The sequence below is a fragment of the Varanus komodoensis genome, unplaced genomic scaffold, assembly GCF_004798865.1.
Source record: "Varanus komodoensis strain SLA01 unplaced genomic scaffold, ASM479886v1 scaffold1, whole genome shotgun sequence".
NCBI classification, from domain to species: Eukaryota; Metazoa; Chordata; class Lepidosauria; order Squamata; family Varanidae; genus Varanus; species Varanus komodoensis.
The window spans coordinates 14128978-14154620 of record NW_025335268.1 but is presented as its reverse complement, the minus strand read 5'-3'; the positions used below and the strand labels follow the sequence as shown (position 1 = coordinate 14154620).

The window sequence follows — 25643 nt, the reverse complement described above, 5'->3', positions numbered from 1 at the left end:
ACAGATGTAGAGACACTACAAGGGCGCACAGTCCTCCTTATCCTGTTAATTCCCACACATTTGAAACGTCCATACAGTTGCTCTTAATTAAGAAATTCATTGTGCAAATGAAGAGGTGATATACCATAAGAACACAAAATACTCATACACAGATTGCCAAAATGAGAATCTCTTGCAAACCACTCAAAGTCTATGGGAATGGGGCAGTGTGTGTGTGTGTGTGTGTGTGTGCGCGCGCGCCCTTTCGTGAAAGTTCTTTGGCTCATTCAGGTAGGACAAAAAGGGCAGGGCATAAGGTGAACTGATGAAGGACCTTCCCCAGTCCTTTGATGGAACTTTTGGACTCCTTCAACAACAGGCACTTTCTAGTTAAAATCATTATGGAATGGGGGTGGACCATGGCAGAAGCAGCAACACACAGCATCCAAGACAGCAGTATGAAGCACCAAAAAAATTCTGAAAAGTCATTTAGTCCCACTATATTTTTTCCAGGCTTATTTAAGCTACTCCAGAGGTAGTATCAGATAAGGGAAGTGATTCTTGGAAACAGTATAGATAATTTAGAGTTCCTGAAGACATATATTGTTATAGTTTAAGAAGTTACTGGAAAAAACCAATGGTCCAGTTAACTCAGGAATGTCTCTGTGGAAGCGAGTAGAGCCAAGTGCTTCAAACAGAGTTCAGAAAGCAAGGGACTCATTACTTGACTTTTATCCCTATTCTATCTGCAGGACAAAAATGTTTAGCGATCATACAGTCCACTATGTTAGTCATTTTGTGCAGTTACTAAACTCTAACATTCAAAAGTGACTTTTCAGAATGATCCCAGTTGTCCATGGTTAAAAATAGAATACTTCACAGATCCGCAAGTATATAAGCAAGCAGAAAATTTAAAAAGTCTTGTGTATCATTTAGTACTAGACCTTAAATAAGCAGGAGGATAATGCAAAGAAATGTTACTTAGCTCTGCCTTCTCTCCTTGCAGAGATTTTCCATGGAAGAAATATGTCTGCTCCAGAACACCTACTGGATGCCACCTCTTCTAATCCATCTTCAAACCCAATTTTCATTAGGCATGGTTTAATTTAGCAGTCTTAAGAACATAAATGTAACTGAATTTGTACATATTATATTCCCTGTATTGACCCTTTGATACTTCCCCTCTGTTACCTCCCAATCTTACAAATGTTAAGTTACAAGTGTTCTCCATGGGCATTGATAAATATTTTTTCCACACATTTAAAAAATCCTTACCATGCCTTCCAACAATAGAATTGCCAAGGTAGCTCACAATTTAAAAGCACTATAGAATAACATCAGTATACACTGGTAATATTCAGTCAAATATGCAGATAGCTGTTTCAGAAAATGACTGGTGGATTCTCTTTGGTTTAAAATATGGATAAGATATTTTAATGAAAAAATAATGGAACTTAAAAACCTATACAACTATTTTTTTAAAAAGGAATTAAGGCATCTAGAGAATTGTTGCAAACAACACTTTGCTAATGAATGCCCTTTCCTTTCACATTGCTATTTTTGCACTATTATATAATGTAGAGTTGAGAATACTGAAAATGACTATATTCAGAACTCATTGAGATTTACTGATGCAATTGGTTCTGAGGATATTTTTTTAATTTAGATTTCATCATCTGTGTTATTTATAGGAATGCATTTTTTAAAACTTATAGTCTACCTATATGATGATTCTCTAATATCTTGATAATGCTATATTAACCACAGCAAGCCATTTTGTACTATTTTACACAATGGGAAATTAGAGAGCAACCAAATCATTGCAGCACACAGAAGGTACCATACTGTTTCTGCTCCCAAGGGAAGGCTGCCACTCCCCATTTTGAATGTTCATTATCATCTTTCATGCCCGCCTGATAAATTTATTAAAAACACCATCTGGAAGGGACTTTGCTCTGTGCTGCATTTTCAGTTTTTTGGTTCTCTTCTCTTTTCCCGATGGATTTCTTGCCTCAATTTGTGTCACTTTGTTTACAAAGGTATACTGCCAAAATCAACAGTACCGTTCTTCTATATTTTTCTGAATATTTTCCTCCCTGTCCTTCAACTAGCCAACTATTACAAGTAATGAATGTTGCAAGTGAAAAATTGGTGGAATATAAGAGTGGATATTAAATTTTTCACTCTTTATGCATGTAACAGTTCTGCACAAACTTAATGTATTGTTGTCACAGAATGTAAAATGATTCATGGTAACAAAAGCAGACATACTGGAAGCAAGGAAAATGTAAAAATGACCAGGACAGAAAAAGCAATGGTGGTGGGGAAGAAGATTTGTGTGTTATACTTCCTGACTCTTATCCTGTAATAGGAGATGGCCAACAGATTGCCAATATATTTAATGTTGACACAATAAAGTTTTAAAAGGCAGTGTTATTTCCAGGACATGACCTGAAGACTATCTATATTAACTATAACTGATGATAAGATGACATGTAATTTTACTGTCCTCAATGTTAGTTCATGACAAATGAGTGAAGGGAAAAATTTCAGTCAGGCATGTATCTTCACTTCAATATTCTACCTTAGATTCTTTATAACATGCTTTTTTAGAGTTCAGGAATATTATTTGACTCAGAATTATTTGTGTGCAACTATTAAAACTGCCAAACCCAATTTGAATGTTGTAATTCAGTACTATTAATTTATCCGTACATAGCCATAGAACCGTAAGTACAGTAATTATCTCTTTCCATTAGAAAATATTAAGGCAGACATAAATTTTAACAGTCTGTGGAGCAAAACAGATATTATAGAGGAAGCCATTTTCCTATTAATGCATCTATACAATTCATATGTACACAAAATCATAAGAAACAGAATATTAAATCTGACCAAAGACCATTTAGTTCAGCAGTCTTTTCCCATACTGGCCAACTAGGTGCCCATCAGAAGCCTACAAGTAGGACTCAAGTGCCACAAAAAGTTTCTCCCAGCTCTACCTGAAAATACCACAAATCAAGATCTTTTGCACGCAAAGTACCATCATGCAGCTGTGGGTCTTCCCTTTGTTCTCCATCACTTCTGACACTTTGAACTCAGTTCAGCTAAACTAGTTTCTTGTTTCTGAGTATGGGGAGATGAAGTAGAAGAGTGGAATGAGCACCCCACTGCTTTAAACAGGAATGGGAAGCTACAACAAACATGTTTCCCCGTCATTTCCTCTTTGTAATATTATTACCCTTGTAATAATATCTATGTTGTTTTTCTAGAAAGCAAAAACAAAATAATTACCTTCAAAACCACTTAAACCTTTAAAATGCAATCCTGTATTTCCCTTTGACCAGACAATCCCTTTGACCTTTCTTTGCCAGGTAATAAATCACTACTGAAATATTTGCAAGGGATAAAGTCTGTCAGATTCCCACGCATTAGATTAAAACACAAATGGTGGAAGATATGTAGCAAATATGAGACAAGACAGGTAGAAATCAATTTTCAATCCAAGTCTGTGGCAGTGATGATGGTGAACATATCTTATCAGCAACTGCTGTTTGTGCTCCATGACACCCAAGAAAGCCTTTTGGCATGATGAAGGACAGAGAGTGTGTGTGTGTGTGTGTGTGTGTGTGTGTGTGTGTAGGCTCTGATGCGAAAGAGATGGAAACCTTCAAGGCCTGCTGTGAACAATCTGCTGAACAGATAGAGTAGACAAAGTTGCTTATATCCATGCTAATTTAGATGCCATAATTCTGTCAGAAACTGATACAGATGGAATTAGAATATAATGTAGTCATTTTGTTAATCCCCCCGCCCCCGTCCCCGATACCTGTTGGATGCACAACTTAACATACTGTGTTAAATTGAGAGTGTCAGAGAAGCCACAAGGAAAGCTGAGAGGAGGCCACATGCCTTCACAAGTCTGATCACCTAGCTGGGATTCACAAGTCAGAATTGTCCAAGCTGAGACACCAGACTAAGATGCACCCACCCTCTTCAGGAGTAATGGTCACAGTGGCAAAAGAAATTGGGTCTCTGTAACGGTGAGAGTGGTAGAAGGGTGAAACACCAGAACTGCAGCAAAGAGTTGAAAGTGACACTGGCGGTATCTTTGGCAGACAATGGCTATAATGCGCAAGCTAACTCCAGCTAGTAGTGCAAAGAAGAAGGCAATGGTAAACCACTTCTGACCACTGTTAGCTTGTAAACCATATGATGAAACAATCTAAAATGAAGAGAGAGGTAGTGCCAAAAGATGAGATTCCTGGATCAACAGGCACTTAACCACCTACTGAAGAAAAGCAAATTATGAATAGTGCTGCTGTCACTAATGACACAGTCAGAACAAAGCCAAAAGAAATTCTGGTGGCTGTCATACACAGAAAGGACAGGAAAGTCTAGTGCTGCATGGCAGACACACTACTAGAAGACATGCTGATAATCCAAGGTAACTGGCACGCAAAACTAGGAAACAAAGACGAATCCAATGTAGAGGGAGAATTTGATGTAAGGGTCAGAAACAAAGCAGGAGAATGACTCATAAACATCTTTGAAGCCAACTATCTCTTCATTACAAATACATGCTTCAGGCTACCATTCAAATGAATGTAAATATGAACATCACCAGATGACTAATAATGAAGTCAAACAGATTGCATAATTGGAAGTAAGGGACAGAGATGGTGTATTGTCACTGTCAAACCAAGATCAGAAGCAGATTGCAGTACTGACTGTGAACTGTTAATAACAAAAATCAGAACACTAACAGAAGCATAGTACCAAATTACAACTTCAATTACATTCCTAAGGAATTTACAGGCCACACAAAAAAGAGATTTAAATTACTGAAATCAGTTGACTGTGGACTGAATCCGGAGACATTATTAAGGAAAGGAGTAAAAATGGGTGGAAGATCCATCAATGATTTAAGATATGTAGACAATGAATATTACTGCAGAAAGCAGCAGCAAACTGAAGCAAGTTCTGATGAAAAGGAAAGAATAAAATGCAAAAGCAGAACTACAGCTGAACAAGAAAACAAAAATTATTACTACAAAAGAATTACACAACTTCAAGGTCAACAATGAGGAAATTGTAACTGTGAAATACTTTGCATAGTTAGAGAATGGATCAGTCCTCAGTTCAAAGGGAAACTGCAATGAAAAATTCAAAGGAGACTGAGAAGGACAGCGATAAAAGAACTAAAAAAGATCATCTAGTGAAGTCCACCAGATCACGACAGGGTCAAGATCATCCACTCTATTGTATTCCCAATCACTATGAATTGAAGTTTACAGGAGTTGAGCTGGGCCATGTAGGCCAAGATATTTTGGAGGTCATTCACTGATAGGGTTGCCATAAGTTGGAGATGCCTTGATAGCACACAATGATGACAATAACCTGTTATGCACATTTTCAGCTTGTAGCCTAAGACTATGACAAACTGCTTGAAAGTATGGGGTCTACTACACATACCCTCAATGCTTGCCCACTGTGACTTGTGAAATCTGCAAAAACTGGGTTGGAAATAAGGAATCTTAAGAGATATGTAATTCTTCTTTGAGAGATGCTTTGAGGGTTCACCCTGCTTTGAAGGAAGCATTGTTATGGAGTTAGATAAAGCAAATTTATATCCAATGATTTGGCATGTATTTAATTTCCATATTAGGACAAATTGTTAACTTGGGCCATGGTTTCCCTACACCAGACCATTTGATGTTGATTATTTAAGCTCCATTCCAATTTGGTTTTAGACCTAAATTTGGGACACAAATAGCCTTGCTTGCCGTAACAAATGGCATACTGTGGGGAACGAATAAAAGAGTGCAAATGGTTCTCCTAGACCTCTTACAAGCTTTTGATAACATAAACCTCAGTATACTGAAATGTGTATCTATGATAGAATCATAGACTAGACTAGAGGTGGAAGGGTCCAAGAAGGCCACTGGATCCACCAGTCTGGCTCAATGCAAGACTCCAGGTAAAACCATCCCTCTCAGATGGCTGTCCAGTTGCATCTTGAATGCCTCTCGTATGGGAGAACCCACAACACCCTTAGGCAATTGGTTCCACTTTTGTACTGCTCTAACAGTTAGAAAGTTATTCCTAATATTCAGTCAGAATCTGGTTTCCTATAACTTGAGTCCATTATTCTCTGTCCCGCACTCTGGAATTACAGAGAAGATATCCTGTCCTTCCTCTCTGTGGCAGCCTTTCAAGTACTTATAGAGTGCCATCATATGTCTCCTCAGTCTTCTTTTCTTGAAGCTCAACATACCCAATTCTTTCAATCTCTCATCATAGGACTTTGTTTCCAGTCCCTGGATCATCCTCCCTTGTTGCCCTCCTCTGATAAACTTCCAAGATACTAAGTGACAGTGGTCTCAGTCCTTCTTGAAGGGTCAGCCTTAGAAATTGGTGCTGTACTCCATGACCACTAGTTTTTGGGATGCCCCAAGATTCCAAGGCTTGTCTCATTCTGTGGTATTAAATATCTACATGAAAATATTGGCAGATGTTGTCCAAACATTTGGGCTGAGATAGTATCAGTATACAGTATGCTTTCATATTCTTCTATCATCCCAAGAAATTTGTAGAACTCTTGAAACAGTACCTGGAAATAGTGTTGGAGGTTTTCAACCAGTCCTAGATGAAACTGCACTTACTCTGAAGGACCAATGAACAGTTCAGAAATTCTCCTGGGTTCAGCCCAAACTTCTGAAACTTACCTGTCAGCCAAACATGAGCCTACCAACTGAGGCTGGTATGCCAACTATGACCCTATCAGGAGAAGGGACTGCTTCCATTACCCATGCTGTAGTGATATCCCGACTGAATAATTGCAGTGAATTCTAGGTGTGGCTGCCCTTAAAGGTATTTCAGAAATATCAGCTGGTAGAAAATACAACCACTAGTGTACCACTAAGTGAACAGAATTTGTGACAACTACATTGGACCACTACACCGACTACCAGTGCATTTTTGGGCCCCATTTAAAGTCCTGGCATTTTCTGTTAAAGCCCTAAATGGTTTGAGTCCAGACTACATGAAAGACCACTTTCACCTATACAAAGATCCACATTGAAGGCAATTAAGCATGAGAGATAAGGCTTCCCATTCATGGGCCACTATTCCAGTAGACATCTGATGGACCCCATCATTACCGGCCTTCAAGCATCCCTACTATGATTTTAACATGTACCATTATAAATACAGTTTCAATTGTTAATTATTTTATTACTTTTTATAGTTCAAATTTTGTATGCAACTCTGAGAGTAGGGCTGGTATAACACAGTAGTTAAGATTATGAGAAAATCCACAAGGCTTTTCCACAAGGGTTACTTAGACACTGTCCATACTATACACTGAATAGTGGAATGTACTATATAAATGCTACACATTATTACTTACTACATGAATATTTCTATGAAGGCATTGAATCTGAGCATGTACAGCTTGAGTGAAAGAATAAATAAATAAATAAAGGAAATTAACAAAATATTCAGTAATTCCTTTCAAAAGCCACAGGTGCTTTAAAGGCCTCAGAAATCAGCAGCCTTTGCTTCAGGTCTGGAAAGAACAAACAAAATCTCAACTGTGTAGACAGGTCTGTGAATCTAGAGAAAAATTTGCAGCAGTAAATAAAACTGGCCATGTGTCTCATATTCACTCTACACTGGAAGTCCCAGTAGTATTTAGACGGTCTTAAAATTTTTTGTAATTTCCTAAGGGCATGCTCATTGCAAAGCTAACAGATGTTGCTAGGAAAACCTGTGCAAATTTGAAAGATGGCTAACCTTTAAAAGGGGAGAGAGGGAACAGGATGGCAACAGCTTCATGTAGAGAAGGCATTAAACTGGACAGGAAACATCTCCTTCTGAATGCTTCACTAAGCAAAAAGCAGAGTAATATTTCACAACACCAGGGTGCATTACTAAGAAATTGATTTGACTTTTTCCCTTTGTTGGATGTTTAAATGATTTTTATAATAACTGCCATTGAACAAAAGACAAATGAATGATTATTTATTCATTTTCCCCCTTACTCGACATTTTAAACAATTTCTCCTGGGGCACAAGAGGATGCATAAATGAGTGTACATGATTCATAAGTTCTAAAAAGCATTCCCTAGAGGATAACCAAGGACATCCAATTTTTTATAACCATTGCCTGATCTGCACCCATTACTCACTGTTTTCTCCCTTGGAGTGTTATAAAGTGGTACAAAGATAGTACGATAAACTGAAAGAGACCTGGAAAGATAGAGATACATAATGCTCTATATACGTTTTAAAAAGTTATGAAAGGGAGTTCTAATGACCTCATCTAAGCTCTCAAGGATGAGAAGCTTCCTCAAGCATAGTACTTGCATAGGCCTTAACATTTTGACCAATCAGAAGCATCAACAGTAATACTAAATTCTGGAAGACAGCTTATAACAGCAAAGACTCCTTTTGGTCCTTTTTTCATCAAAGCAAAGCAAACCAAATAGAGGTGTTTCTGTCATTCAGAAATCTTTGGAAAAGGTTCCTGATCACCACGTGCTACTCATAATCCCAGGCTACAGTAATATGTACTTTAGGGTATGCCCGTGCAAGTTTTGGCACAGTAAATGCACCATAAATGCATAAATACTGTGCATAAAAATACTATGGTCTGCAGAAGAAGTACAACAATGTGGTTCAGGCTTTAGAGACGTACCTCCCACCTTTTTATCTCCTTTGATGCTATTATGTAAAAGCTGCAAAGGGATGCAGAAAGATCTTGTATGAACATGTGCACACATGAAGAATTATTTCTTTTCTAGATTCATAATACTGGCAAGAATTAAAAAACAGACTCCTAGACATGAAAAGTGCCCATCTGTTTTGCCTAAGAAAATGAATGCCAAGAGAGATCCAGAAAAACTCAGAAGCCAACTCTGAGAGACCAAGAGAATAGGAATTCTTCCGCTTATGAGTAGAAGAACTCCTTCCCTCCCAAGTATTAATTTGTAAGGTGTGCATTGCAGGGATTATTTTCTTTTATTACGGGGACTAACACCATACTTCTTACCTACCTGCAAGTTCAAACTTCTACTGAAAATCCATCTACTGCTTACTAATAGGTGTGCAGCTGATGGTTACAATTATTTTGTCATGGTAGAAAGGAACTCTGCATATGTAAAAACCCACTCATTCTCCTATCTTCAGAGGATAAGCCCTGGTCCTGATCTGTGGTTTGTAAAGTGATTACTGGATCAAATTATGCTCCCCCTTTCAGGGATGGGAATGGAAATGGAAACTGGACTGTGCCAGACAAAGGAGAAAGCTGTTTCATGACTTGATTTAAATATTGTTTCATAGGTTCTGATGCTCAACATCCAAACTGTTCAGAAAAGTGCAATTTGCAAAGATGCATAAAAATTAGTTTTAAAATAATTATTTTTAACAACTCAGACTCAAATCTGTAAATAAGTTGTCTGCTGTATGTCATTAAAGCATGAATATAATCATAGGGTTTTTGTTTTCTGCCATATTTTAACTTCAAATTAAGTACAATGTTTATGCCATTCTCCACAAGTGACTCATCTAATGCATTCTGAATGTGTGACTATTGAACAAAAGTACCCTGTACTTACAATAAAGGGAATTATATTTTAGCTACAACAATGCACTGGGGAGTATGTCACATGCTATTATTCATTTATATCACAAAATAATCTTTGGCTGTGGATGTCAACAGAACCCAAGGAAGTTTCTTTTAGTTCACTACTACAATGGATCTAGCATGGCGACATTTATCAGCTCCTCTGAATACAAAAATTTGAAGAAGACTCTTGTAATTTGAAAAGCACTTTCCAGTATTTTTAAGAACTGGTTGTCCTAAATGGTATTATCCAGCTTAATCTGCTTTTTGGATTCAGATGAACACTAATGTTATAGCCTCCTTGTTTATTTAGCATAAGACTAGAAAAGATGTATAGTCAACCAGAAATACAAAAGATCAGTTTCTCCTCCTCTCTCTACTACTAATGTCTTTGCAATCTAAAACATATCATGATAGCCCTATGCTATGTGTTTCATCAGCTAACAAAGCAGACCAGAGAAACTTGCAACATGGTTATGTCACATCACATATTTTATATTACATGGACATTACCAACAGCAAGAAAAGAAGAGGGGTTGTTCTTTATACTTATAGTCCCACGTAACACTGATGTCTAGTCTCATACTCATATGAGAAGCATACCCATTTTCTTCTGCCAAAAGGATTTATGCAAAGTGTTTACTTTAGAAATATCAAATGCATTTACCTGATCACATTAAAATAGTGAGTCAAATGCCAAACATTGATTCTTGAATAAGACCTGTATTAGCCTGTCATACTTCTTAAATGTAAGAAAATGGCAGGTAATGACTTGTTATGAAAACAATACTTGTAAGACACAGTGAAATAAAACTGCTATTATCAATCTACTGTCTATAGCATAAGTTCACTTTTATTACTTTTTGCCTTGCTTCTAATCTTCAGTTTACAGAAATGATCATTATGTAGATGTTACAGGCAGGTAATAATACATCTGACAAATGATCCTCATCATGTGTACAGCTACTTGATCCAACTTAAAAGGACTAATAAAAAAGATTTAATAATGTGGCCTGTGAAGCCTTTCACTGCCTTGATTTGTCTGAAAGATTACCTAAGTAAGATATTCATTCTCTATCATAGGAGACTGTCAGAGTGAAATTTAAACATTTGTCCTTCTATAAAGGTTAAGTGTGGCTGAAAAACTAAACAATATTTATATGGTTTAAAGAAAAAGATGCAAATTTTTGTGTTGCAAAATGTCTTCCTCTCAAGGCAATAGGATAGTTTGCTACCTACCAATGCTTGTTCAATGGTGCTTGGTGTTTTGTAGCTAACAGCTATTGACATCTGTGACAATATACCTGCCTACACTGGGGCTAAAGAAAATATCTGTATCATTTTGAGTACAGGCAGTGATAGAGAGACAGCAATTTTGCAGCAATCTTGCAAGAAGCATCTGGCAAGGAAGTGGGGAAGCTGCATGCTGCTGCTTGAAAGAACTACACTGTCTTTTTAGGTATCTGCTTGCTCTCCTCTATTTTATTTGTATATTGGCAACCAAGTCAATGTTACAAAGGAAATAAAAGCTTCTAGAACTTTATGCATCTGAATAAAAAGATAATTAGTTGCCTCACCACATTCACACATACAGACTGTTAAAGCTGTTGCATAAGTAAGCCCGTATTTTCATATGCATTTATTTAACCCTTATATGATAAACAAGCTGCCAATGTGGCTCATGGCTACAACAATCTATTTAATTAATTCATCTGTTACATTTTTTGTTTTAATTATAAATACATATTGCAATCACTAAAGTAATCCAAGGAGGGAAGTGTTTCAAATTATTTGAATGTGCCCCTTATATGCAGGGCTATAACTATTTTAGTCCTACTTTTTTCCTACTTTAGGTTGCTTCTAAGAGTCAGAAGCAACTACAATATAATGTTCAGAACAGCTAAAATATGAACATGTCTAAGCTATTACTTATGGATGAATACATTAACATAGCTACTCATAAGAACTGGTGCAATTTAGCCTGCTTGTAAGTTTTGAAATAGCATACCATTATAGTTATCTTATTTTTCTTCACTTTAAACCAATTAATTTTAAAATTATTATCATCTTTTGTATATTCTTACAGCTGAAGAAACTAATAAATTAACAAAAGGACACAATCCTATAGCCTCCCAAAATTGTCTGAGGGACTCGTAGGTTTATTCACAGGTCAACATCCCACCTAGCATCTGTAGGCTCCAGTTTAACCCCACAGGAGACTGATTTAAGCTCTGTATACTTTTGAGAAAGCATGTGTAGAATGGTGGGGGAGAAGAGATCATTCTTAGCAGGCACCAGGGAAAGGTAGGCAAGCAATTAAACTATGCAAGGTATTAAGAATTAGCATCTGCATTCACCTTCTAGTACTATTTGGAATTAAAACCTGAAATGCTTAATCTTCAGAGTGTTCTTTCAAGATTGATTTTATTATTGGTTTTATCAACTTCCAATAATAAACAGATTTAGTTATTTTAATGGTAACAAATCACTTATTCTGTATTTAGAGGGGAAGGAGATATCCTTTCACTCAGTCTCCTCTTTCCCTGTTCTAATGTACAATGCTTGAAACATAATTCAAAACAAATCACTTAAGCAAGTTTCAGGCAAGCTAACTCTCAAAGGAATAAAAGGGCCAGTGACTTTCACATGATCATTAAGAAAGGGCAAGAGATGCAAAGAAGCAGCAGCGTGACTGCTTGCTTGTAGGAGCTTGTGAGACAGTGTTCCTTAACCCAAACTCCTAATTATTATAAGTTAATATTAATATTAATGTTCTGAGTTACTGCAAGTGAGCAGGAGTGCTAGCATACCTGATCACTCTCACTTGGCTCTTCCTACCTATGGAAGTGCCCACTCAAGCCAAGGACTCTCTAACCCTGACTTATTGTAAGTTTTATGTCTGGACCAGGAGCTCTGGGTTTTCTCTAGCTGAACAAGCCAGAGCTGTAAGTAAAAAACAAACTTGTCAGGGAAGAGACAATCCAGAGCACCTGGTCTGGATATAATGCTAACCAAGCAAGGTACTTGTGCAGTTATTCCCATTGGAAGGAGAAGCTTAGAAGGTGCAATTAAACCAGGTGCATTATTACTCCTTTGGTTCACTCATATTAAGCAAGTTTTTTTTAAAAAAAATCTGGGTTACTGTGACATGTGAACCAGGTATATATATGCCAATGACTATAGCAGCAATTAAACTACTGAAGAACTGATTTATATGTGTTATTAACTGTGGACTATTAAATAAAAGAAAATAAATGACAAATTCAAACTATAGCCCCTTTAAAAGATAAGCACAGGAAAAAAAATTATAGCACACAATGTATTGCAATCAGCCTCTTCGTTGTGAGGACACAGCATTAGGGATTCATGAGGAAAGACTGAAAGAACTGGGCATGTTTGGCCTTGAGAAGAGGGAGAGGTGAAACGATAGCACTCTACAAGTACTTAAAAGGCTGTCACAAAGCAGAAGGGCAGGATCTCTTTTCGATCATCCCTGGTTTCAGGATATGAAATAATGGACTCAAGTTACAAGAAACTATATTCCAGCTTGATATCAGGAAAAGTATTGTGTCTGTTAAATCAGTATGACAATGGCACCAATCACCTAGAGAGGTTGTCGGCCGTCCCACATTAGCAGCATTCAAGATTCAACTGGACAGTCATCTGAGATGGATGGTGTAGTCTGCATTAGCAGAGACTTAGACCAGATGGCCTTTTTAGCCTGTTCCAACTCTACTATAATATTAATCTATGAATCTATGTTAACATGTTGCAACACATAGTTAACTAGAGTGGATTTAGATCTAGGCATGTATGACAGGGCTGGTGGAAGCAGACTTTCTGCCCCTCCTTCCCAAAATTCTCCAAAAATACTGCGGCGAATTAGAAGACTCTGATGCATAGAACAAACTATGGATCTGGGGCCTAAAGAAGATGGAGTATCTCTGAAAATCTGGAAAAGCACATTTGAAAAACAGAACTTACCCAATCCTCAATGCAGCATTTTGAAGGGGCTGTTGTGGGAAAAAAAGCCATCCCCATCAGTCCACTGCATGCAGCTAAATCTGAAGCCATATCCAGTTTAGCCTCACTGCCACTATCCCTAGTGCCACTGTGGGGATTATGGGTTTAAAGTTAGATTCTGATTCAGGTTTAGAACAGGTTAATTTGGGACCCAGTCAAATGATGGGAAACTCAAGGTCTATGAGTCTAGTTCTACCTGGTCTCTCATCTCATTATAGGCTAAAGGAGAACAAGGCAGCCACAGCTGAAAGATAAGGCTTTGATTTGCGACATGACAGTCCTTTGATTTGCAACATGAAAAGTTTTCCAAGCAGGAGAGGATTCTTTAGGGAAGTGGGGGTGGTTGAGGGGTGTCACCTCTCTAATTAAGCACCAGCTTACATGTCAGATCTCCCTGTTACCATAGATCTTCAGTAAGGGGGCTTCCCCTGCATTAAGTTGGTAAACTGGCTGGAAACCGTTTTTTTTTGAGAACATTACTTGAACTGCTCAAAACACTTTCTTGTCTGGACTTTCCTTGAACTCTTATCTACCATGAATCTTGTACCTTTGTCTTTGATTACACCTAATGCATTCATGCCTGGTCTTATTCTGACTCTTGGACCCCTGTCTGTTTGAATCACTTAATACTGAGATTCTAACACAGAATCTCTGAGTTTACTTGCATTCTATCCTTGGAAGTTTTTCTTAAACAAACTGTTTCAAATACTTTTCCTGAACTCATCTTAAAGCTTGGGCCATTCCCTGTTTTAATCTCTGCTTTGTAATCCATGAATCAGACATTTTTTCTGGACTATGATTGTGAACTTTGCACTTTTGTCTGTCCTGAATCTCATACCATGAGCTGGTGTAGAGGCTTATGAGCTTTTATTGGGAAAGTTATCCTTCCTTCCCCATAATGCTTTTTTGTTTGGACTTAACGTGAACCTTGAACACTTACCTTTCTTGAATTCTATAAAGTAAAACCCATTATTTGAACTATATTGATGGTCTTTAAAATTTTAAATTGATACTGCATGGAAACTAGCCTTGGAACTCTTTCTATAACTAAACAGCTTACAGATAGTAAATGCTACCTGATTTACAAAGTGTTGTAGCCATTCAGTTTTGTCAATGGTTTCTATAAAGCTGTTTTGTATAACCCAATAAATCACAATAAATCCTCACTGATATTTGTGCTTCTGTGTAAGCTTTCTAGCATGAAGCAAAAAGGTGCCCCTCAACAATCTAACCTCTTGAGTTTGTTTTATTATATAACTAAAACTAAATTTCTAGAAGTGCTAATACAAATTATTCACTGAATGTTAGAAGAATACTTAGAAGTACTGTATTTAAAACCAGAACACATTTTTACATAGTATTTATTGATCAATAAAAAGCAAGTTGTTCTGATCATCATCATCAAAGCAGAATTCAAATAAATTCTGGACATGTCTATATGCCATTTATATGCTAAACTTTTCCACAGATGATAGCTTGCATTCAATATATTATTCTTTAGGAAATCCAGTACTGCTTTTGAAGGGCGAATTTACCATTTAATGCTTGCTATAAAAGAGACACTGAAGACTTTATAACCTTAAGCTGTGGAGGTTTTGCAATATCAGGCTTTTCTAACTATATTGGAAACAATTATTACGAACCTAAAACAAGTCTCCTCATTTAAGTCAGCAATTGAAAGAGTAAATCAGCACTATCAAGATTCTCTGATAGCATTGGATGAACTTGTGAAAGAAGGATAAGAAAATGCTTTATCTGAGAATCTGAATTTATAATCTGCTAGATCACCATTAATTATGATGGGGTATAATGAGTACTAAGACATCATTTATTAATTAATTTAAAGTTTTTATATGCCGTCCCCTTGCTACATAGCCTCGGGGCGGCACACAGAAATAAATAAAACAATTACAATTACAATTAAAACCTGGAAACACACTGGCTGCACAATTAAAATATATAAATATTAAACATTATTAAAATACTGTTTGCATAAAAAGGTCTTGGCCTGGCACCGAAAAACAAATAACAACGACATCAGGCAGACCTCTCAGGGGAGCGCATTCCACAGATGGGGTGCCATCGCAGAGAAAGCCCTCCTCCGGGTACTTTGCTTCCTGATCTCTCTCATGGAAGGCTCCCAGAGGAGAGCCCCTGCTGCCGATCTCAGCAGAGGCTATGTTTGTTTGTTTGTTTGTTTGCTTGCTTCTTAATAATAGCAACAATAATAATGTTGCACCAGGGTCACCAACTAGCCCCGGTAACCCATATCTAGTGTCACTTTTATGATAATACACACTGCCTGAAGGAGATAACCTTATGTGGCAGAGGTATAATGGGGCACAATATGATACAGAGATCTTGTATGAGTACAGTATGGGGGGCTCACCTATACTAGTCCTGAACACTGAGGCTAAAGGTGTTTGACATTTTGATTTCGGAGCTATTTATACTGGTACAGCCCAACATGACAATGAGTATATGGTCAGCATTTTATAGACTTCACAATGAAATGATGATACACAGCTGCATATCCTATTCCATGTGATGTACAATGGCATTAAGATAAGATAGTGCTATGTTAAAGAGATGTGAGATATTTGTATTCTACTATCATGGCAATGATTCCATGTTTTCCTCTATCATATCACTTACCTATCAGGCCTTTCTCAAGGGTAAAAGATTTGTTGGTGAACATGCATTCAAAAGCGACAATATGGAAAACCTTGTTAACTGTGTTGTGTGTTCCAACTATTCTGATATACCTATATGAAAAGAAAAAAATGAAAAGTTTAAAAAATGATGAAGGTCAAAAGTACCAGGTCTAACAATATCTGATTCAAACTAGAAAAGTATAACGTAGTATATTATGTAAATGCTGAAATGCTATTTGTGTAAATAACAGTTTAAGTACATTTTCTGGGTAAGGCAGCTTACTTATTTACTTATTTATTAGATTTATATCCTGCATTGTTCTTTTTCAAAGAAATCAAATACAATCCTCAGTCCTCTAACATTTGGTGAAAACAGGTTTGGGGCATAAAATTTCTTCAAAGTAAAAGAAAAATGAATTCTACTAAGCTATGCACATTAGACTGTTGCTGCTTTAATATTATATAAATGACTAGGCTACTCTGCAAGATAAAACCATGACAAAGGAGATTAGAACATATTTTAAAATACAATGAATAGTCAAACCTTAAAATAATAAATAAAACAACAAATTAAGAATTACATAAGATAGCAGTAGCAGACCAAAGAAATTCTATGTTCAATCTATTAACTGTACTGATAGATTAATAGCATCAGATATATACAAGGAACGATATGAGAGAAAGAGCTGCGTTCATTTTAAGTAAAAACTTACTCAATCTGATTTTGTTTTTAAGAAGAAAAGAACTGCATTTGATTTCTGAGCCAACACAACTGCAGGCTATTTAATATGTCCATTATAAATCTACATATCAAAACCACAAAAAGATACGTGCTTCAAATGCTCACTGTAGATAAAGATGCATCTTATTATTCACTACTTTTTCATCATAATGAAGGGTTCCAAACATCAAAGACGCAGTGAATCAACCCTCCTCGCCTACAAGAATGAACTACTCTTATCATATACTTATTCTTATTCCACAGTATTTACTCTCTGTATATGCAGCAGTAATGTATGTGGGTTGGATCCTGTCATGTGTATGAGTGCAAAATACTTCTGCCTGTAGGATGACTGCCATTCTCCCTGCACCTCCTCCACCAATTGCAGCCATTTATATTATACTGAATCCCACTCTGGCAGAGGGACCCCCAACAACTAGATTGCTGTGTGTGATAGGCTGCAGAGATAATGCATGCTGGAAAATATCTGCTGTGTACATAGAAATCCGTGTTTAAGCCTTTGGATCTCCCTTGTTGCTAATACCTTCGTAAAGTTATTTGAACAGCTGAAAGCTTTGTTTAGACAAAATACCCATGAACTTCACTCCTGGCTCTATAGTTTGCAATTCTGAGTACCACCGCAAAGTCAGATGGAACACTTCTTGCTAACAGTGGCCTATTCACCCTTTGTATTGCCTCCGAGACATCACCTTCTACAAACAAATATTAACCTTGAATCTATTTGTTAGCCTTTTTTTCTAAAGGGAGAAGAAGAGTTCAGAGGTTAATGAACAAGTGAAGTTGCTAATAAAAGTTCTGGAAAATCCCAAGTGGAGTAGAACATGTCATCTCATTGGAGTTGAAAAAGATAACTAGCAAAAATTATCTGACTAGAATTTCCTGCCATCAGAAGTGAAAAAGGTGCACTATTAACTTAACAAGTTTCAACCCATCAAGAGTGACAATTTTAAGAGAAATATTCTGCTATGTAATCCTCCATTAAAGATGATATAATTTAACTTTTTATTAGCCATTTTAAACCCAAGATTAATTAAAAATTTAAACTTCTTGAAAGAACTTTAAACTGTGTGGTTTTCATTCATGCTTTTATTCTTGGTTTTCTGTGGGTATATAGGATCTTCCTTACACTCCATATAATAGGATGTGAAAACAAGAAAACCTTGAGAAACCAATTACCCTATTTCTCCAGTCCTAAAAGCCCACTCTCAGCAACTAAGCAATCTCAGCAATTTTTACTTTGTAATGGAACTAGGTCAACCCTTGATTTAGATGCTTTGAAAAGACTGGCTTGGTGTAACAACCTCACAGTGATGTGGGTTTTCCAGGAAAAGTAGAACTAGAAAATTTTCCAGTGTTCTAAAGAATAAGCACCCCCACTTCTTCATAGTACTCAAGATGTGTCTTGCATCTTTTCAGGAAAGTTTCTAATTGTTATGAAAAGCTTCTTCATTCTTGTTGCACTGTTAACATACTGTACTGTTGCCCACAGTATTTACATTTACCAACTGCCTTCCTTCCTTCACCGTTGTCCCACTGTAATGTTGTTACACACTAGTCTTCTTCTGTTTTGGCATTATGATTTAGCTCAAAGTAACCTCAAGGACTGGATGACTAACAATCTTATGCAAACACTTCTAGCTTCCCAACTCAAGAGAAGAAAGAATTAAGCACTTCCCTGAGGAAAGGGAAACAAACAGTAATTACAGTCTTTGTTTCAGTTCCACTTCAGTTTACCACTGAAGATTGTAAGCAACAGGCGACATGTATACCATGCATAAATCTGGTCCACAGCCAAGTGCACGGTCACAAGAAAAAGTTGCCATGCCTGATTTTTCAGTTCCCCAACAGGAAACTGGAAAAAGGGTTCTCAATGTGGGCCTTAGAAGAATAACGTATTTTATAAAATAATGTATATTATTTAATACTATGAAATACACTACTAAAATACAATACAAATATAAGAATACATCATAAAGAAAAAAAGAACAAAACAAAATATGAAAAAATACAGAAAACTAGTGCATCCCTCCACCAGGACCATGACTACATTCCTTCTTCTCCCTTACTTTTTCTTCTAAATCTCTGCTTTTTCAGGAAAAGCCTGTTCTACCCAAAATTGGGTTGATTCCATCCAAAATTGCAAATTACAACCTTTGGATGTCTTTTTTATATTATCATTATTATGATTATGATTATTATGATTATTATGTGTTCAATACACATCCCATATATCATTAAAATAATTCCTATTTGTCAACCCTTTTTTCACCTTAATTCCACACATCAACTTATCATTAACAGCTATAGTCCTAATTTAGACCATTCAGTTAACTGGAAATTCCATTTCTCCTTCCAATTCTTTGATATTATTAATCTTAATCTTGCTGCTCTTACCAAGTTTGTTATTAATTCTTTACTATTCCATGTCCATTCCTTACAATAATGCAGTTTCAGGATCTGCTTCAATTTTTGAGTACTAAAATTGAGTACTAATTTTGCTAATTTCCTTAAAAACCATTATCCAAAATTTCTTAATACTTTCACATTCCCACCACATATGAAAATAGGGACCCATTTTTTGCCCATATCTGCAACATAAATTGGAATATTTGTTATCCATATAAAATAATTTTATTGCCATCAGATACCATTTCCATACCATTTTTTAAAAAAAAATCCTTAATTCTGATTGATTAACTTTTTAGTATTCCCTTATCCCATTTTCCCCAGTCTTCCTTGTCTATATCCCTCTCTAAATCAATTTCCCATGAAATTTTAGGAAGATCATATTGGTCCCCCATATCTATTAGAATCTTGTCAATCTGCCTTATGATCCCGCTTGTTTGCATAGGGTCTTGAGTTTCCCTATATGACAATCTCTTCAAATTTGGTAAGATCTCTAAATTTACCATTTTTCTTCATCCATTTTAATGTATTGTTCTAATTGTATAACATTAAACCAAGTTATTTTTTCTTTTCCTAGTAATGTTAGTGTCCTTTCATTATTATCCATTTTCTCCAAATAAATTGTTAACCTAAATATGTGTTTTTCGTTTAATATTTTTTCAAACGATCTCTCAGGAATAATTGAAGAATACTTATATTCTTAGAAGAATAATTTATAAGTTCTTATTCTATATCATGCCTTCTAACATGATTGACCGTAGTACAATAGTCCAAACAATTGTGGATAAAAACATTGTAGCCCTGGAAAATGTTACTGTATGGATCATAAGAAGCTATCAATGGTTCTGAAACAATGGGAGTCCCTGAGCACTTATCATCCTGTATCATGGACAAAAAGCTACTGTTAGGACAGAATGTGGAGAAATAGAATGGTTTCATATAAGAAAAGGCATCAGACAAAGGTGTATTTTATCTCCCTATCTGCTCAATCTGTACACAAAAAATATACAGAAAGCTGGATTAGGATGAAAGGATAAAGTGGGGGGATTATTTATTTATTAAATTTATATCCCACCTTTTGTATTACAAAGAACTCAAATCAGTTTACGTTATTCTTCTCTTGCTGCTCTCAATCTTATTCCCACAACAACAACCCTGTGGGATAGGCTGAGCTGAGTGTTTGCAACTGGCCCAAAGTCACCCAACTGACTCCATGGCTAAGTAGGAACTAGAACCTGTATCACCTGAATCCAATCCTGTGCTCTTAACCACTACACCACACTGGCATGTAGATGAATTAATGAATTAAAGCAACACCTAAGAAGAGTGCAAGAAGTGCAAAAGCAGGACTGCAGTTGAATATTAAGGAAACAAAAACAGTAATTATACAAGATTTCTATAACTTTAAGGTCAACAATGAATAAATTGAAATTTTAAAATATTTTACATACCTCTGCTCAACCATCAATTCAGAGGGAAACTGCAGCCAAGAAATTACAAGATGATGAGAATTAGAAGGACAGCAGTGAAGGAGCAAGAAAAGATAATCAAGTGTAAGGCTGTTTCAGTGGAGACCAAGACCAAGATCATCTACACTATTGTATTCGAGAGCTCTATGCATAGGTGGAAAAGCTAAACAGTGAAGAAAGCTGACAAGAAGAAAATATATGTGTTTGAAACATAGTCCTGGAGGAAAGCTTTGTGAATACCCATGACTGACAAAAAAGATGAACAAGCGGTCCTAGATCAAGTCAAGCCAGAATTTTTCCTGGAGGTAAAAATAAAGAAAGTGAAGCTGTCATATTTTGGGCATATTATAAGAAGGCATAACTCAGTGGAGATGACAATAATACTTGGGAAAGTCAAAGGCAGAAGAAGAAGGGGAACACCAAATATGAGATGGATCAATTCCAGAAAGAAAGTGATGAGTTTACAAGAGCTGAGCTGGGTGTCAAGGGCAGGACAATTTGGAGGACATTCATTCATAGGGTCCCCATAAATTTCAGATGACTTGATGGCACATAACAACAACAACAACGATATAGTGGATAGGTGCTGACTAAAGTTAAAAGCAATAAAATTCTGCTTTCAGGCTTATAAGCAAATGCCAGGAATATTTTTATTAAGCAAACACAACCAAGTTTTATTGGTTGGAAGCATGCCTCCATTACATGAAATCTACTCTTTTAAAGATGTGGAACTGCGAAATTAAAGCATCCAAAGAATCTTGCCTCCACCCTGCAGCATTGCCCTAAAGGGGGAAAACTGAAGATGGTTGTCTGTAAGTATTACTGTCAAATAACAAATCATAAAATGCCTTAATAGGAATCATATGGTTATGGGAAACAAGGTGAGAAGAGCTAATTGGTTTAAAGCCTTCTGTTTCAGGTCATGGCTCAGGGACAATGTCAGCTCATGCCACACTTCATAAAAAGATTATATCCAAATAGAAGGGCGATTTTTTAGATCCCCCCCTGCTCCCCCCGAAACCTGGCCTTTAAATGTCATTTTTCAAATGCAAAGTCAGCTTAAGACTCAAAACTGAAAAGGGCATAGCAGACAAAGTGTCTTCATTCAATCTCTGTGAAGCAAAATGCTGGAAAAATAAGTATGAATATTCTTCAGTATCTCCAAGGTCCTCCAGAGCTACTCAAACAGATGGAAGGTAATTAAACCTTAAACAGGGCTGAAGGTGGCAGATATACAACAGATTGTCCATCTCTGATGAGAATCAATGTTTTGGCAAGAGTACCAATATAACTCCATCTACAATTTCTGTTCTGTACTTCCTGTCCCTTCAACAATATTGAAGTGGATGGTTTTTGTACAAGCAGTACGAACAGACATTGCATACTGCTATCGAAAAGAGATACCTACATTGAAAACATATACTTTTCAAATTACTTTTTAAATTGCTGCATGTTTAAGGCATCACCCTGAGAGTCACAGAAGAAGCAATGTCAGACCCTTAGATATTGTAGAAGTGAGTATTAAGTCTATGTAGAATTCAGGTATAAAATAATTTACAGTGCTATCCTATGGATTACTTTGCATCTAAACTATCTCAAAAATTTGCTCCATGGTCAGAGTTGGCACTCGGAACTTGAAGCATCCTCCCATTCCAGCCTCATAACTGGTGCAGAAAGAACCATACTCGCAGTAACTCTGAGGTTGTAAGAATGACTCTGGCAGGCAGGGAGGGATGGAAACAGTTGCCATCAGCATACACAGTATCATGGTGATGCCACAGTCTCCTCATGTTCTGGGACAAATCATTTAAAGTTAACTGTCTAAATGTTTTGTATTATTATTATTATTATTATTATTATTATTATTATTATTATTATTATTATTATTACATTTCTATGCCGCCCCTTGCTGAAGCCTCGGGGCGGCTTACAACACAATAAAATACACTGAAATACAATAGACCATAATAAATTGCCACTAAATACAAAAATACAAAAAATACACTGAGATACAAACATAATATTATAAAATTAAGATTAACAGTATAAAATAAGTAAATAAAGAATATAGGAGGAGAAAAGAGAAGGAAGAAGAAGTTCCCCTGGCCAGATCATATATTTTAACAATTAAAATTATGTTTAAATAAAAAGGTCTTTACCTGGCGCCAAAAAACCAGTAACGATGGGGAGTGAATTCCATAGCTTGGGCGCCACCGCAGAGAAAGCCCTCCTCCGAGTACTTACTCTCCTAATTTCTTTCATGGAGGGTTCCTGGAGAAGGGACTCTCCCGCAGATCTCAAAGGGCGGTCGGGCATATACGGATGTAAGCGCTCGTTCAGGTAGCCAGGACCCAAGCCGTTTAGGGCTTTATAGGTCATAACCAACACCTTGAATTGGGCCCGGGCTTCAATGGGAAGCCAGTGAAGCTGATGGAGGACTGGAGTCATGTGAGCATAACGCCCCGTCCCCGTCAGCAACCTGGCAGCTCTATTTTGCACCAACTGAAGTGTTCGGACCGTCTTCAGGGAAGCCCCACGTAAAGCGCGTTACAGAAGTCTAGGCAGGAAGTCACCAGCGCATGTGCCATTGTCGCGAGGCAGTCGTACTCCAGATAGGGGCGCAGCTGATTAATCAGCCTACGCTGGAGGAAGGCGCTCCTCGCCACTGCTGTCACCTGAGCTTCCAAAGAAAGCTCCGGGTCGAGGAGTACTCCTAAGCTGTGGACCTTGTCCCTAAGAGGGAGTGTTGCACCATTCAGGACCAGGTCAAATCCACCCTCTCCGAAGCCCGATCTGCCAACCAACAGGACCTCCGTCTTGTCTGGATTGAGTTTCAGTTTATTGGCCCTCATCCATTCCATTACCTCGGCCAAGCACCGGTTCAGTACAGCCACTACCTCACCTGGATTAGTGGAAAACGAGAGGTAGAGCTGGGTATCATCAGCGTATTGATGATTCCGCAGCCCACACCTACTGATGACCTCTCCCAGTGGTTTCATATAGATGTTATATAGCAAAGGGGATAGAATGGAGCCCTGTGGAACTCCATGGCCTAGCTGCCATGGCGCAGAGACATAGTCCCCCAGCACTACTTCTGGAATCGACCGTTGAGATAGGAGCGGAACCACTGCAAAGCAGTGCCTCCGACTCCCAATCCCGCTAGCCTATCCAGAAGGGTACCATGGTCGATGGTATCGAAAGCCGCCGAGAGGTCCAGAAGAACCAACAGGGATGCACTCCCCCTGTCCTTCTCCCTGCACAGGTCATCGTACAGGGTGACCAAGGCAGATTCAGTACTGTACCCGGGTCTGAAGCCGGACTGAAAAGGATCCAGATAATCAGTTTCATCCAAGAGTGCTTGGAGTTGTCCCGCCACCACTCGCTCCAACACCTTGCCCAGAAACGGGATGTTGGCCACAGGTCTATAGTTAGTGGTCATCTCTGGATCCAGTGACGCTTCCTTCAGGACCGGTCAGACTACCGCCTCCTTTAAAGGGGCAGGTACCCGACCCTCCCTCAGAGAAGCGTTGACCACTCCCAAGATCCAGGTCCCAATCCCGTGCTTGGAGTTATTTATTAACCAAGATGGGCAAGGATCCAATAGGCAAGTGGTGGGACGTACTCGTCCAAGCACCTTGTCCACATCATCAGGCCGCAATAATTGAAATTCCTCCAATAATTTTGGACCAGACGGTAGCATTGGCGTCTCCCCAGAAACCTCTGATTCATTAGTGGAGTCCAGCTCGTGACGAATCTGAGCGATTTTCTCCCTGAAATGCCTGGCAAAGTCGTCACAGCGGGCCTTTGAGGGTGGCATTGGATCTTCCTTAGGACCCGGGCGAACCAGGCCTTGTACCACTCGAAAAAGCTCCGCCGGGCGGCATTGTGAGGAGGCAATGGAAGCGGAAAAAAACCTTCTTTTTCGTGCCTTCACCGCCACAGCATAGGCCCGATAGTGGGCTCTCAAGTGTGTTCGGTCAGATTCATCCCGTGATTTCCTCCACCTACGCTCTAGTTGTCTCCCAACCCGCTTCATCACCCGCAATTCAGGTGTATACCAAGGGGAAGAGCGGACTCTGCCCGGTGGGAGAGGACGCTTAGGAGCGATCGTGTCCACAGCCCTGGTCATCTCTCCGTTCCACAGTTCGACCAGAACCTCGACAGGAGCACCAGTCTTGTCAGCCGGAAACTCCCCCAGGGCCTTCAGGAATCCATCCGGATCCATCCGGCTCCGGGGGCGGGCCCATACAATCGGGTCCGCACTCTTATAGAGGGAGAGGCCGCTCTCGAGCACAAACCTCACCAGGAGGTGATCTGACTTGTAGGCAGCTGGAGCATGGAGGTGACATCTCCATTTTCCTTCTACCTCCATATTGTGGACGGTTAAGTGCAGCCTCATTGGATTGTGCTGGACAAGGCCTGAAATCAAAGAAATATGAAACTGAAAGCTGAAACCTGTCCCATTACCTCTATACTCCAATCTCAATTAGAGTATAGGAAGGAACACAATTTGAAAAACAATGAAATAAGAAAATGGAGAGTTTCCTGTTTTACATGGGTAGCATAGCACATTCAGACTGTAAATTACCAACAGTCTCTGTGGCCAATCACACAAATCTTTAATTGGATGTCACATCTAATGTTATTTCTATGGGATCGATCTGACCTTCTTCAGTTAGAATACTGCCTCTTTTGCAGGTGTTGGTTCAGCTTCCTACCAAAGAACCGGAAGTCAATTTGGT

General features: G+C 38.1%; 1 protein-coding gene across 5 annotated transcripts in view; it reads right to left on the bottom strand.

The window, feature by feature from the left end:
- BTBD9 (BTB domain containing 9) overlaps positions 1 to 25643 on the bottom strand; it is a 214016-nt gene that overhangs the window by 95631 nt on the left and 92742 nt on the right. For all 5 annotated transcript variants that reach the window (XR_006416041.1, XM_044443333.1, XM_044443589.1 and 2 more), the window contains one exon: positions 16286 to 16395. Coding sequence is in view for 4 of the 5 variants with exons in the window: in XM_044443333.1 (XP_044299268.1) it covers positions 16286 to 16395 (110 nt within the window). In the remaining variant the exon portion in view is untranslated. The remainder of the gene's footprint in view (positions 1 to 16285; positions 16396 to 25643) is intronic.